General features: G+C 37.8%; 1 protein-coding gene across 28 annotated transcripts in view; it reads right to left on the reverse strand.

Annotated features, from left to right (window-relative positions):
* DLG2 (discs large MAGUK scaffold protein 2) overlaps positions 1-14,340 on the reverse strand; it is a 981,657-nt gene that overhangs the window by 607,103 nt on the left and 360,214 nt on the right. Inside the window, exon 1 of one of the 28 annotated variants that reach the window (XM_072326886.1) lies at positions 12,350-12,980. The exons of 23 other annotated variants lie outside the window; for them this stretch is intronic. In XM_072326886.1, coding sequence (XP_072182987.1) covers positions 12,350-12,451 — 102 coding nt within the window. In that variant the 5' untranslated portion in view covers positions 12,452-12,980. Of the gene's footprint in view, positions 1-12,349; positions 12,981-14,340 lie in introns of those variants that run through there. 4 more of the 28 variants (XM_072326902.1, XM_072326893.1, XM_072326900.1 and 1 more) reach the window with 4 other exon arrangements.

The following is a 14,340-nucleotide window of genomic DNA, read 5'->3' on the forward strand; positions in this document are numbered from 1 at the left end:
CTGCACCTTTTTCCTTTCTTTTTCCTTTTCCTTTCATTTTACTAGTTCTTAATTCAAGAAGATAAAATCTTAAGATTGGTGGGATGTTACTTATTACAGTTTTTGATAACAAATTGTGTTGTTATTTATTGTACCATTCAAAGTTCTGTTTCACTTCTCACTCTTGCATAAAAAGCCTCAGTGACTTGTTAACTTGCACGTTCTATATAAGGCGAAATAGACTTCTGTTATCGCAAACTTTTCTGACACTTCCAAATGCAGCTTTACAGCCTGAAACAGACATTCCTCTGCTCCCACCCACCATCTCATCCAGGGCCTACAGTCACAAAATTTTCAGAGTTTAAGAGTGGGAGTATTGCTAATGTAGCAGGTAAGTGTAGAACTTAATGCCCTGTTCATATGGATGCACGTACACATGAGAGGATATGAACACTTTTTTTCTATTCCTGTCCACCATTTACTCCAGAAATTCTCTGTAAACTTTATTTTCTTTCCCAATCACAGCCACTGACCTGGAGTCTAACTGTGAATTCTAAGTAAGATCCAGCAGCAGAAAAGAAAGCAAATGCATATATTTGAAGAGAAAAGCAAAGAAAAGAGATAAGATGTAGAGCTGAACAAGGAAAGCATTGGAAGAAGCATAGTACTCCAAGCACAGATCCAAAGAAGATGCTTAATTTTCACCAAAAGCAAGAGGGGCTGGTATGTAAGTACTTTTGGTGATAATATTAAAGTCTCACAGACTCTGCCAGAACTTTTCTTTCTGTTTCACTAACCCAGAAAATGTAAAAAACTAACCCCAGTAACAGCAGCCCCTACAATACTAGCTCCTGGGAGTGCTCTCTATCAAAAGGTATGGAATCAATAGACGAACAGAAAGTAACACTCTGAACACTTAACCTCCTTTCTTTTATTTTAAACACTGAATTTTGCTTCCTGAATTTCCTTCTGTTTCAGCTGAAGCAGTATTTCACTTAGAACTGCTAAAACCCACACCATTCCTACTGCAAAGTGAGGTGTATGGCTGCATGCTAAATGACTCCACATTCCTCCTCCCTTCTGTGGAATTTCGATGAGGTGACTTATAGAGGTCCTTTCCAATCAACATTTCTATGATTCTGTGATTACTTTATACACATTCTCATAACATGAGCTGACCCTATCCTATCTGAGCTCTTTTTATGAATAAACTGAAGATGATGGAGGAAATATATCATCAGACGATAGAACAACTAATTCTTATTTACTAACAGAAACTTTATTAACCCTTGGAGACCTATACTGTCCCTCCCAGTGAATACAAATAGTCAAGAGATGTCTGGTTCTTGCAGACAGAATGTGGATTAGTTTGAGAGCAGCTTCTTGGCACCTCCAACATTTTTTATTCCAGTCACACTAGAAAGTAGAAGTGGCTAGTGTTCTGCGAAAAGGTGCCACTCTCGAGCATGATGACAAATTAATGGTGTTTATGGAAGCTAGCTCCAGTTTAGGGTTCAACTCACAGATCTATGAGAGAGATAGCAATCCTTCGTACCAAAAGATGTGCCAACCTGTCCTGATGAAGCAAGTCTGAAGATCAGTAATCTTACAACAAAGATACTTTTAATACAAAAGCTCCTTTTTCATAATCAGCCGTCTCAGGACATCTCACAAAATGATACTTCCCTCTTTCTCTGCTAGCTCCCAACATCTTTCAAAGCTACAGACATCAAGACACTGGAAAGACATATCCTTAATGCTGTGAAATCAAAGAGCAGAATGATTACAAATCATGTGGGGGTTGGTGCACATATTAAAGAGTACAAAACACCAGGGCTTTAAAGGAGAAGGTGCAACAGGGGTGCCTGTAGTGCGTATAGTCGCACAAAATTAGATTCTCAAATGTATTTTCTAGGTCATTTTTTCTCCCTCCTCTGCTCTCCTCCTCCTCCCCTGAGCTTTTATTAATTGTTCTGGAAGGGAATACATATTTCAAAATATATCACCAAACTATGTCCTATGAAAACATGTTGTCCTGGTTATTTTATATTCCAAACTAGTGAAATATTCTTTATCAGTTGATTTTGCCAGTGCTAAAATGCACTATGCTTTCTTATGGTGCTGTGCTTACTTCCCATCCTGCTAATTTATAACCTTACTTCAGCCAGTGATTAGAAATCCAAGCGCAGACACTAACACGGACAAGGGAAAGTAATTAGTAGAAACAGAATATACTTTATTTATTTTATAGGTACCATAGAAACAACAACGACAATGTAACATTACGGTTGAAAAGACCTCTAAGTTTATTTAGTCCAACTGTTAACCCATTCCCACCATGCCCACTAACCATTTCCCTCATTGCTACATCTCTACATTTCTTAAACACCTCCAGGAATGGTGGCTCTACCACTGCTCTGGGCAGACTGTGCCAGTGCCTCACAGAGCCCTCCAAAGTAATTTTTCCTAATATTCAGCCTAAAAGTCTCCCCGTGCATCATGATGCAATTACCTCTTGTCCTATCACTGCTACCTGGGATAAGAGGCCAATCTTCACCTCTCTTCAACCTCATTTCAGGGCATTGTAGAGAGTGCTAATGTCCCCATGAGCACTCTCCTCTCCATATTAGAAAACCCCAGGTTTCTCAGCTGCTCCTCGTAAAATCTTTCTTCCAAAAGAGCTACTAACAGTACTGAAAAATCTTTCAGTCGGTTTTACTGATTTCTGCATTCTGGGTTTCATAATACTGTATTGTTTTCCTGAATTTATAGTCAATTGTAGGATCTAGATTTAGTTCACAGTTTGTCATTCATATGGACCTCCAAACTGAGCTGAATGCCCCTTCAAACTATGAACTTTACCAGGGTTCTTCAAGAGACAAAAAATATGTACAAAGTTGTTACCAATTTGCCTTCTTGTTCTATGGTTAAAGTGATCTCTTTGCTTCATTTTTGTCTCATGTTTCATCCTATGGATATTATTAAACAAACTTCACAAAATTAAAACTCGAACCAGAGTTCCAAAATGTGCTTCTTTCCTCCAACAACTTTATATATGTAGTGCCACTTGAATGATTAGAGCCCAACAGTACTTTCATTTCAAATCCGCTTCTCCTGGGGCTTAGCAATTGAACCATGACAATTTGCTATAGGCAAAAACTAGGATGTGAAATCTCAGAAATGGAGGAAGGACTTTATAAAAAATATAAACAATATTACTTCAAGTTATAGATGAAATACTGCGGGGAGCAGGCTGGACTCAGAAAAAGTATGAAGAAATGCTTTTATTCTCTTGTACATCATTCCAAATGACCTCCCATATTTCTGTCTCTTCATGGCTTCAGGTTGTTCGTTAAAACCCATGGTGCATTGTACTCACATCATTCATTTCAGTTCAGTGTTGCGTACATGCAGTAATTATTAATTCTCAATACTTTTCTGAAGTAGGTATTACCAACTCGATTTTCAAGAAGGAGATGCAATTTGCCCCAAGCAACAGCAGGAATCCTGTGTGAATCAGAAATAGAAATAAGGAATTCCAAGCTCCCTGGCCTAAACTGAGGCCACAGATTCCTTTATGACAGTGACTGTTTTCTCAGTGTTATATAAGACTGATTATGATGTGATGGAACTACGTTTAATAGAGACTGGGATATCCCCCCTCTAGAATTTCAAGGTATCCCACTGCCAGCTTATAATGTCTCTCAGAATAAATCTAAATGCTATGTCTAACATTAAACCTTTACATTAACCAGTCGTTTTTAAAAGTTATATCTTAGTCTTAAATTTAAGACTTAATTTAAGCAGACAACATGCATTACTAACTTAAATACCTATAGCTATCCATTTTTCTAATTCACTGAATTAAAACTTCTGCCTGACTGGAAGGATCTGAAGTTGATAAATTATCAGTGTAGATTATAGCATAGAATCACGAAATGGCTTGCACTGGAAGGGATCTTAAGGACGATCCAGACCCAGTTCCCTGGGCATTTCCTTGGCTTGGATGAAGCCAAGCTGGTAGAAATTCTCCAAGGGTGAAGTACCCCTGTATGCTGAAGGCAGAACCTTGGGTTTTTTTTGAGTCCAAGACAGGTCTCTTATAGATTTAGGCTTGAAGCATTATAAGAATATACATAGGTGAAGGACTAGCTGCTTCCAGGTGGACCTTTACTGGTGTGGTGGTAGGATGCCCAGAAAAAAAAACAAGCGTGTCACAACCTTTATGATCTCTGCCTTATTTATTTAGAGTTTCCAAGGTCTCCATTCTGGAATTAAGGGACTAAGACCATTACACTAAATCTAATCCACTAAATACACCAATTTCCCTGCTTGCTTCGTGGTCCCAGGCCAAGTGGTTCAGAGAAACCTGAGTCCACATTGCTACTAAAGTGGCAGTTTCACTAAACAAAACTGAGGATCTGTGTTGCAGGCTTTCAAATATCATGTAAAGACAAGGAGAGTAGGTTAGGATGTTTGCAGATACAGAGACTGATGCAATAGGGTTGAAGGATAGGCTGTAGTTTAAAAGTCACCTACCCTGATCCAGCCTTATCTGTTTTCTCTTGAAAATGGTCCCTGCAGTGAATCATGGCAGGGTTACACCCTGGAAATGTTCAAGAAACATGGAGACGTGGCACCAAGGAACATGGTTTAGTGGGCATGGAGGCGATGAGTTGATGATTGGACTAGATGATCTTTTCCAATTCTAATGAATCTATGATTCTATGATTCAAAAAGCATAGTAGCATCCCAAAACACTGGCAAGGACCACATCTATCTATTCTCTCTTTTACTTAGCAATATAGGCATAGCCCCACAAATCTTGCAGCTGTCCCAGGTACTTTAGTTACAAGTCTATTTCCATAGGAGATGAGAGAGCATCTTGCAAGTGACCTTATATGTGTCTACAATGTCTTCTGCAAGTGCTGTCTACTGACTCACACTCTATCATGCTTGCCACAGCTACAGAGCCTCCAGGTGATTCATCAGTGAGTTTCAGTGCTGACATCAGCTTACACCCTTCTAAAAATTCATATTTGGCGTATTTTATCTTAATTACATTAAACAGCTGTGAGCATTTCCTAAAGGAAATCTCCCTAAAATAACGTGTCAGTATTCTCAGAATCAAGGTTTCAGCAACATCAGTTTGAGGGAAAACTGATAAACAAAAGTTTCAGTTTAACACAGATTCAGACACTTTACCAAAACTAGTAAGGCTGATTTCTGGCCAAACAAAACTTGATGGATTTGAGGAGGGCCATCCTCAGAATTCATAATGGTACTCTTCACACAAGAGCCAACTGACTCAAAAGAATAGCCCAAAATTCCTTACTAAGCTCTGTGAAATATCTTCTGGGATTACAGATCACAAACTTCTAAAAGGAGTCACAGGAAGTCTCATCATGAATTTTCATTCCCCTTCAGGTTTCCATTGCATTCAACACAACCCTCAAGAAGGCTCTCTTGAAAAATCTACTTCCTAGTGATTACGAGTACTAAATCAAATGCTTAAAGATTAAATATAATCAGAAAGATGAAAACGATAAATACCAATATTTTAATGAGATTATCTCTGACAGCTACATATGAAACATAAAAGCTACTTTTCAAAGATCAGGAGAATACTGTTCAGTGACAGTTTTCAACTTTATTGCTACTATCACTTGAATTTATTTATACAAATCTTTATCACCATTCTTTTCTATGACATCTGTTACAGGTAAGATGAATGTCTATGTTTAACATTCTCCCAATCAATAATTATTTTGTAAAATCAAACAGCTTACACCACTGTGTATCAAATTGTTCCAGTATTTATATATTTATAAAATCTCATTTTGTGTTACCAGTAAGTATAGCTTACAGTAAAATAAATAAATAAATGAACGAATGAATATCTGAACACACTCTAAACTTCCCCTTCCTGCTGTTCAGTAACCTTTAGCTCCATGCCTCCTGCTCTAGTTTTTCCATATACTTTATTGTCATATTTAGTGCTTCAGTTATCCAGTGCTTCAGTGCTTGTGTAATCATGACAATCAACTCTGCTATATTAAGAGCTTAAAGAAGAAATCAATTTTTCCCAGCATGGCGATATTTTCGAAGTTACAATATAAAGGATATTCATTATACCCTTCAGCTGCAGGTGAATTTTAAGTAACCTGGAGTGATGAAAATTAGATGTCACTGCTGTGCTACCAGCAGAAGTTTGCATGGAAACCATCATGAGCCATCCAGACCAGTGTCCAGCATTTGACAGCTGCCAGAAACAGATGTGCTGGCAAAATATGGAAAAAATACCAGTGGTTTAAATGTTACAGAGATTGAAGATCCTGCTTGCAATAGCAGATTCTTTCAGTGTACAAACTTTTTAAAATACAAACATTCATTAAAAACACCAAACTTTCGGTGTTGTATTCTTAATTTCTGGGATCTGCACATTTCCTATGGTGTAGTTTCTCAAGGAATCTCCTATGAGCCTCCTATCTCCTGGGTAGAACAGCGGCAAAAGATGAGACATGGTATTTTCACACAAGAAGAAATATTTCTAACATCTGATCTTGATGCATTCTAACTTTTTATTCTTTTGTCTCAGTTTCAAACTTGCCATACCTCACTGGTGTTTGTTTTTTTCTTTTTTCTGCTTATGCCTCTAGTACCCTTGCCTTAATCCTAGCCCACTGCTTTCTCCCCAAGTCCCCAAACTGCTCTCTCTGCCTTGCCCTCATTCATGTCTTTTCTCTGCTTCTCCCACCTGAATCACAGAACCACAGAATCACAGGGGTTGAAAGGGATCTCTGGGGATCAGCAAGTCCAATTCCTTGCTAAAGCAGGCTCTTCCTGATGCTACCTCTTACCTCTCCTTATTCTTTGGTCATTGTTATATCTTGAGATATTGTCTTCTGTAGCACCCACACATTTCAAGACAAACTCAGAAGCACACAAGAAGTCACAGTCTACTCACTGCCAGAATACTTCACCAGTGAAATTCTCCTCAGCGATTCAGAACAAGAAGTTGGGAAGAGGAGCATCTACTATATTCTTAATACTGTGAGGATTTTCTGGCATGGCCAAGCAATTTGCTACTTTGGTCTCAGAAGATGTCAGCCTGGTGAGCTGTCAAATCAATGTATAGTTTATATTTTTCCCACACACACACTGGTGATGGATAGGGACACCTGAGCAGCACTTGTTCTTGTTCCTGAGTAAGAGTGTTAGGAAGTGAAGGATGTCATGCAATGCCTAATTGGAGGAGAGAAAGAAAAAAAGATGCATCCAGCAGAAATTGCTTGGGCTTACCCCGTGTCTAGCATGCACCCATGCTAAGCCAGAGGAATACTCTCCCTGCCTTCAGCTCTGTGCACTAATGCACAAAACTCTGTGACACAACTGATCTTACTCAAAGCCTCTTGCCAGTGGCAATCCTGCATCTCTTCTGTAACTCCAGTTGCTGAGCACTTTTATTTTAACACTGCTGTGGCCTAACAAGAATAGGTGGAAGTAGGTTTCTCAGTGCCACTGTCAAATGTTATGCATAGCAAGTGGCACCAATGTTCCAGCTGACTTACTCAGCTGATTGTCTGTGAATAGGCAGTAAACTATTTCAGAGAGTTCTAGAGCCCTATACAATATATCAGTCTTTATAGATGGATCACAGCAATCAGTATAACTATAAATACACTGTATTTTTTGCATATATTCTATTCTGGACCCAAAAAATCTGAACAAAAATAAGTCTAGAAATAAGAGTGAAGTCAGATGTTATGTCCACATCAGCAAGCAGCAGGCAAGGATTCAAAGAATGAGGAGCAGACTGGAAGGATTAAGCAGTCATATTACACATTTTGGGGTGAGTTTTCTTTTGAAATATTTCTAATATGTTTTTGTAAACTGAAAACCGAAAAGATTTTGGATAGTACTTGTTGCATTCCTGGACTGCATTTTTCTGCTTAGCGTCATCAAAAAGCAATCCCATTTGTACACTCCAAGCTTTCTCTGTAACAGAAAACAAAACAAGACGTGTGTAGAACTGGGAGATTCACTTCAGAAGCTCATTTATAATTTAAATGAAAATGTTAATCTACGTGTATCCAGAAACCACCTCCAAGAGACTCAAAAAGCAGAGATGCATGAAATACCTATAGCATGCAAATCTTTGAGTATGGACTACTGCTTATCACTCCTAATCAGAAAAAAATTTTCTTGACACCTCAAATGACTGTTTCTTTAAATAAATTGTTTCTTTCAATAACCAGATCTAGACTATGACGGAATAGAGGCTATTCCCTATTAAAGATTAAGTGACAGATCAGAGCTTGTGCAAGAGTCAACAATGCTAGTAAATAAAATTAACAAGTTTCTAGTAGTTTGATCACAGCACTACTAGTTAGCTACATAAATGTGACTGTCCAGATATTTAGTAATAACCCTTCTATTTGTGGTAATAAAACTTTCTCTTTAGCAACAGTTTTGCAAAACATGCAAGTTTTAGCAGCTGAAGAATCAAGAGGTTTGACTTCCACTCTCACCTTGGATAGTGCAATGGATAATTATGTTTGTTTCAGCTAAAATAAAAAAAAAAAATAAAAAAATGGGAAAAGCAAACAAACACAAAATCAGCTTTTGTGCCAGATAACAGGTTGCTAAAGATGTACAAGGAGGAAAGAAGGCAAGGAAGAGAGGAAGTTATATTTTGTCACCTACTTTTAAACTTTTGTATTGTGCTTGGATGGAAAAATATAACTAGACAAAAGGAAAGGCGAATTTATCAAAATATCTGATAAAAAGTTAACAAACATTGAGGTCACAGTCCTGTCAAAGGAATCTCTTCAATAACTGTTATCCATACAGAAAAACAAAGCAGCTAAGATAAAAAAAAAAACAACAACACTTCCATCCAAGTGTCAGAGTTATGACTGAAGTGCAGTTTAAGAAACATCTTTGTCAAACTGAAATACCTTTCTGGCACTCCTAATAAGAGCAAAACGAACAGGATATTAAGACTCAGGAGATAATTCCTCAGCAATACTGAATTAATTATGAGGTCTCAGTTCAGCAAAGTGAGTAAGCATATACAGACATTCAACTGTGCATTTGAATCTCCACATTGAAAGCCTGAGATACACCTTACCACAACTCTGAGTGCAAACCTGAGAATGGTGATCTTTTTTATTTTATTTATTTATTTATTTATTTATTTTACACTTGAACCTTCCTTTAATCCACAGGCACAAAGCAGTCAAGTAGCTTTGGAACAACACTGGGACTCAGGGGATATACATACTTTCATGTCTCAATGCTTCAAGATCATGAACAAAAAAGTTTTGCAAAACACGTGCTGGCACCTAAGGGCCACATTTTCAAACCTGCTTATCTCCTCTCTGACACATCTCTGTTGTCCTTTGAAGGAAGCTTTGGTACTTCCCAACCAGAAATGGGAGAAGTGCTTAATTATGTTAAAGTAGAGTGCAATGGTGTCGCTTCTGATAGCTACTACCCCTCCCTTCAGATTAAACTGCTCTGAATTCTTAGCAATTTGAAGGTCGAGGATCTTGAAACTAGGCACCAATGAAAGTAAAGGCCTAGGATGAGGTCAACGGTCAGAGTACAAGGAATCAAGCCAAAAAGAAAAAGCTTCCCATAGACACAGTTTAGATTCCTCTACTGCCTTCTTTGCAACATATGGTGTAGTAAGACATGCACACTTTCACTACCCCCCAGTTTAACTCCCTGGCACCACCTGTTAGGAGTGAGCAGTCTGTAAAAAATTATTGCATTTGGGACAGATATAAATGGTTGTGATGGTTTTGATGTAAAGCATTTCTCTCACTAATGTCTGTACCCATAGGAAAAGAAGATTGTATTTGGCATAAAATTAGAACTAAAATCTGTGAGGATTATGAGCAATAGTTCATGGCTGTAACTTGCACTGTCCTTTAGAAAGGAGCTGGTTAACAACCTGACCTGGTTATTTTATCAATTTGAGATATTAGCCTGAAACATGAATTCCTTTGTTATCCGTTCCACTATATATTTTAAAACTTTCTACTCTGAGGACCTATGTTCTCTTCTTTCACACAGAACGCAAATGTTATTCCTATATATGCCTCTTCCCAAGTTCAAGAACCATGTGATAGCAGAAGACACAATATTATGAGCATACTTAGATCCATGATTTCATGACATATAACTAAAGTATTTCCCAAAAGAAACATCCTTCTTTCTTACCAAACTTTTTTTTTTGCTTGTAGAAATTGGATCTGTATCTATAAATTGAGAAATATAATCCTATGAATCCAAAGCAAAAAGTTAAGTAGATAGATAGGGTCTGGAGAATGCAAAGGAATGAGACAGGGATTCTTGAAGTGAGGCAGGGGATGGGCTGGGATACATATAGACCTCACATATACTTGCTGTTGGTATCAAAGAGGACTAATATGACATGTGCTGAGCCATTCCAGGACAACTCAACTCACGGATGCTCCTTCTCATCTTTCTGAACATGATCACTATCTCACATAACCCCTTTTCCTTTGAGAAGCAGTTCGTACACCATCACAAGAAGATAAAACATTGGCTGTGACTAACTTAATGAGCCTGAAGCTCCAGAGAAAGAGTGGGAAAGGAAGTTTGAAATTTATTATTTTTATTCTTCTGCTTATTCCTAACAGGATCTGAAAATCATGAAAGAGCTTAAGTGCATCAAAGAACACCCTTTGAAAATCATGCTTACAGGCAGGAATACAAATTGGATACTAGTCCCTAGGTCACTGGCCTACCTTTGTAGAAGGGTGGCTTGCATTTAATTTCCCCTGACTAACAATTCACCTCCATTAATTAGAATTTGATACTTGAAAACAAGGGGGGGGATTATGTTTTTAAGTTAAAAACTAAAAATAAATATCAATTATTCTCGCGAATATACTGCACATTAAAAAAGCTTTTAAACTGTTAAACTCTCAATGCTATTTATATCACTAGTGGCATCATGACACAGCGATTAAATTATAACCCTTTCACTAGAAGACTGTATTTTTAGCTATTTAAGATGGAAGTGAAGAAACAAGAAACTTTGGTACATGAAAGTCTTAAGTAATGGGAGACCTAGGAAGGCTGTAGTTATGGTAAAGGAGAAGGCAGACAACTAGATTGTAGATGTTTGACTGTAATCTCATTTGTGTTTAAGGGTATTACAGGATCCAGTAGATAGTTAGCCTCTATCTGAATTAAGTTTAGGGAGCATTAGGTGATCTATATCCTATTTCTTAAAAGTACTTCATTTTATTTGGGCTTTTCCATCCTATTAGAACTCAAAATATTACACTGTGTTCCCTGGTTTGTGGACTGTACAACTAAAATTTGATTCTTGTAGCACTGCCATCTCTGAGGATTAAAATCTTACACATTAAGATGACTTATTTATAAGTAATTATTAACACTATCTTTTATATAAATACTCTTACTGCATTTTAAACATATTAGACCATTTATTTATATAATATTCTATAAGGACAGCAAGGAAAAGGATTTGGAAAAACACTGTAAACCCCTTGCACAATTATTGTGGTTGACCCAGCAATCCAAGAACCAAACTTGTTTACCCAAAACCAAGAACTTTTTAAAACATTCCATCACTTTTGAATTATGACAGTAAAATCACAAACAGCATTTGCTATATCCTAGTGTCAAACCAGGATGGATATACAGGGAGAAATACAGCCTAATCCAACATCTTTGTTTGAACATTTGGGATAGGATTGCATTACACAGCCCAAAATGAAACTTCTCTGTCTGACTGCGCCACCTTTTGATTTACATTTAAAAGAGAAATTAAATGATTGTCCGGTCCTTAAAAGAAAACACTTATTTAAAGATGTACCCATAGACTTAAAAATGGGTTCAGGAGCTTACTTCATTCATTTCTTACAGAGAAGTGCTGGGCTGCACACTTTAGTACTGCTGTTACAGTTAAAAGCCATGTCAGCAATAGAAATGGAAAAAAAAAACTATATTCATTCTTGATGGTTTGTGTAATAGCGATATACACATCCAAATCAATAAAGGCAGGCAAACGGCAGCGTGGTGGCTCAGTAATCTTAGTATAGCTAAGTATGCAGTCGAATCTAAAACAAATGCTTCATAATCCATTAGATTCTCCTATGTAAATCTATACTCGTACGATCCTGGGAAATAAGAAACCTTTACTCCTGCTGATTTTTTTAACATTTAAAACATATCGGCTGTAAGCCCTAATTTATAGTTAACGTATCACAATTTGCATTGAAATCTCAAGTCAGACATGAAATTAAACAGCACAGATATTCAAAGGAGTTACAGCATGCATTTAAATACATTAACCACATCCTACCTTGCATCCAAACATCAACGACAAAGTGTTGTTGGTGCATGCAACTTTGCAGTGGCAAATCATTGGTGTAAAGCAGTCAGGATTTTTAACAATAGGGCACATTCCTTTAGTGCTGCAGTAGTGGCAGCCTTCTGAAGGCTAAAAACAAGTAGCTAATACAGCACATGGAGTGGCAACATATGCTGCTCAACAGCTAGCTTTTCTCTTGCTGGTCAGAAGCAGCCTGCTTGATTCTCTACCTGTGTCCCATTCAGCCATCCCCTTCTTTGTTGATGAATCAACGATGCAGCATTGATCGCGAATCTCAGGATTTCCCTTCCTCTGGGAAATTAGTTTTTACATTGAAAAAAAAAAAAAAAAAAAAAAAGAAGAAGAAGAAGAACAAGAAAAAAAAAAAAGGGGGGGGGGGGGAGAAGAAGAGAGAAATGGAAATGAGGGGGACTAGCAGGTGTGGCAGTATTAGCATGTAAAAGGATGTAAACGCCTACTCATAACAATCACATAAGATTGTCATGCTAGCTGAAGTGGGCTGAAATTATTCCATCGGAAGAAAAATACTGCAGCTCCTGATTTGGTAAAAAGCCAGTGAGTTGCTGCAATACATAGTCATTGTGGGGAGAGAAGAGAGAAAATATTACTTATCTAAGAAGCCAGAATCCTCAGCCTTTATCAATATGCATTCCAGCAAGGATTCCCTTCCCAGCGCCTCCCCGAGAAAAAGAATCAATTCAGTCGCAACTTCGAAGAAGCGATGACCTTTGCTTTCCCCAAAAAGATGAATCTCAGCATGAAACAAACTGTACTCAAAGCTGAAAATCCCAGATGCTGGGAGTTTGCAATCAGGGAAATGCAAGTAACATTTATCCAATCCTGGCTTGCCACATGGGAGCTTTCTCCGGGCACAAATTTACAAATAGACAGGTTGAAGGATTGCAGGAGACACAGAATAAAGATATGAAGTTACACAGAAAATGCACCAGCGTGAAGCTTAAAATGCAACCCTCTCTAAGCTCTGCTTTTGAGGCAATGCAACCGCTGACTCTCCAGCTAGAGCTGTTATCCTATAACCTGCAAATGGCTTTCTCTGTTCCAGAAATGCAATAATTAAAGAAGTTTGGGAGCATAAAGCTGCTTTGGATTCGGTTACAGCTGCCGCTGTTTCTTCAGTTAAAGCAACACCAGCTGAAAATGCATAATAAAGCATTTGGATGAGCAAACTGCTAGCTGTGCTTTTTAAGAGGATTATTTATATCAGAAGTTGGATGAATATACCCTCCACTTCTAGGGTCAGCACACACAGATACAAAACGCAAAGGCTGTGATGAAGGAAGCAAAGCAATGTCTTCACAGATTTCACAGCTGATAGCAAAGCAAACCCAGCAGTTGTGTCACATCGACTTGACCCCGCGTTTTGCACCTCACTAAGCTCTGCCCATCACATTAGAAACTCTTTCGAAAGAAATGAGAGCAGCTTGTCTCCCTGGTAATTGTGAGTGCATTCTCCAGGCGCAATAGAGACAATTTTCTGTAATAAACGCGAATGAAAAAATGTGTTATACAACAGAATGGAGAGAGTGGCAAATGGAGGTCTGTATGCAGCTCCCTCAGCCAGGATAGAGTCAATGTTACAGAATTCTTAAACAGATCTGAGACTGCAGATGCTAATGTAGAAGAGCTCTGCTATTAAGGTTTTGTATTGATATAAATGTGGATATATATTTGTATGCATTTCATGTATGTATATTTTAAGAAGGATTTATCTGGCACAACTTGCCCTCCTTTGCAAAGTTCTAAAACGTTAAAAAAAAAAAAAAAACCAAAAAACAAAAAAAAAAAAACACAAAACAAAACATTTTTTTTTAAACAGATTTGATTCTATAATTTCTTTATCACTGTACAAGAACTTCCTTTTTGAGTGCACGTGTGTGTGTATCCAGCCAAATTTCAACTGGGTATGGTATCTCCTGATTATTGTTCCTCACTTGTGGTAT

This window comes from Excalfactoria chinensis, chromosome 1, assembly GCF_039878825.1.
Source record: "Excalfactoria chinensis isolate bCotChi1 chromosome 1, bCotChi1.hap2, whole genome shotgun sequence".
In the NCBI taxonomy this organism is placed as follows: Eukaryota; Metazoa; Chordata; class Aves; order Galliformes; family Phasianidae; genus Excalfactoria; species Excalfactoria chinensis.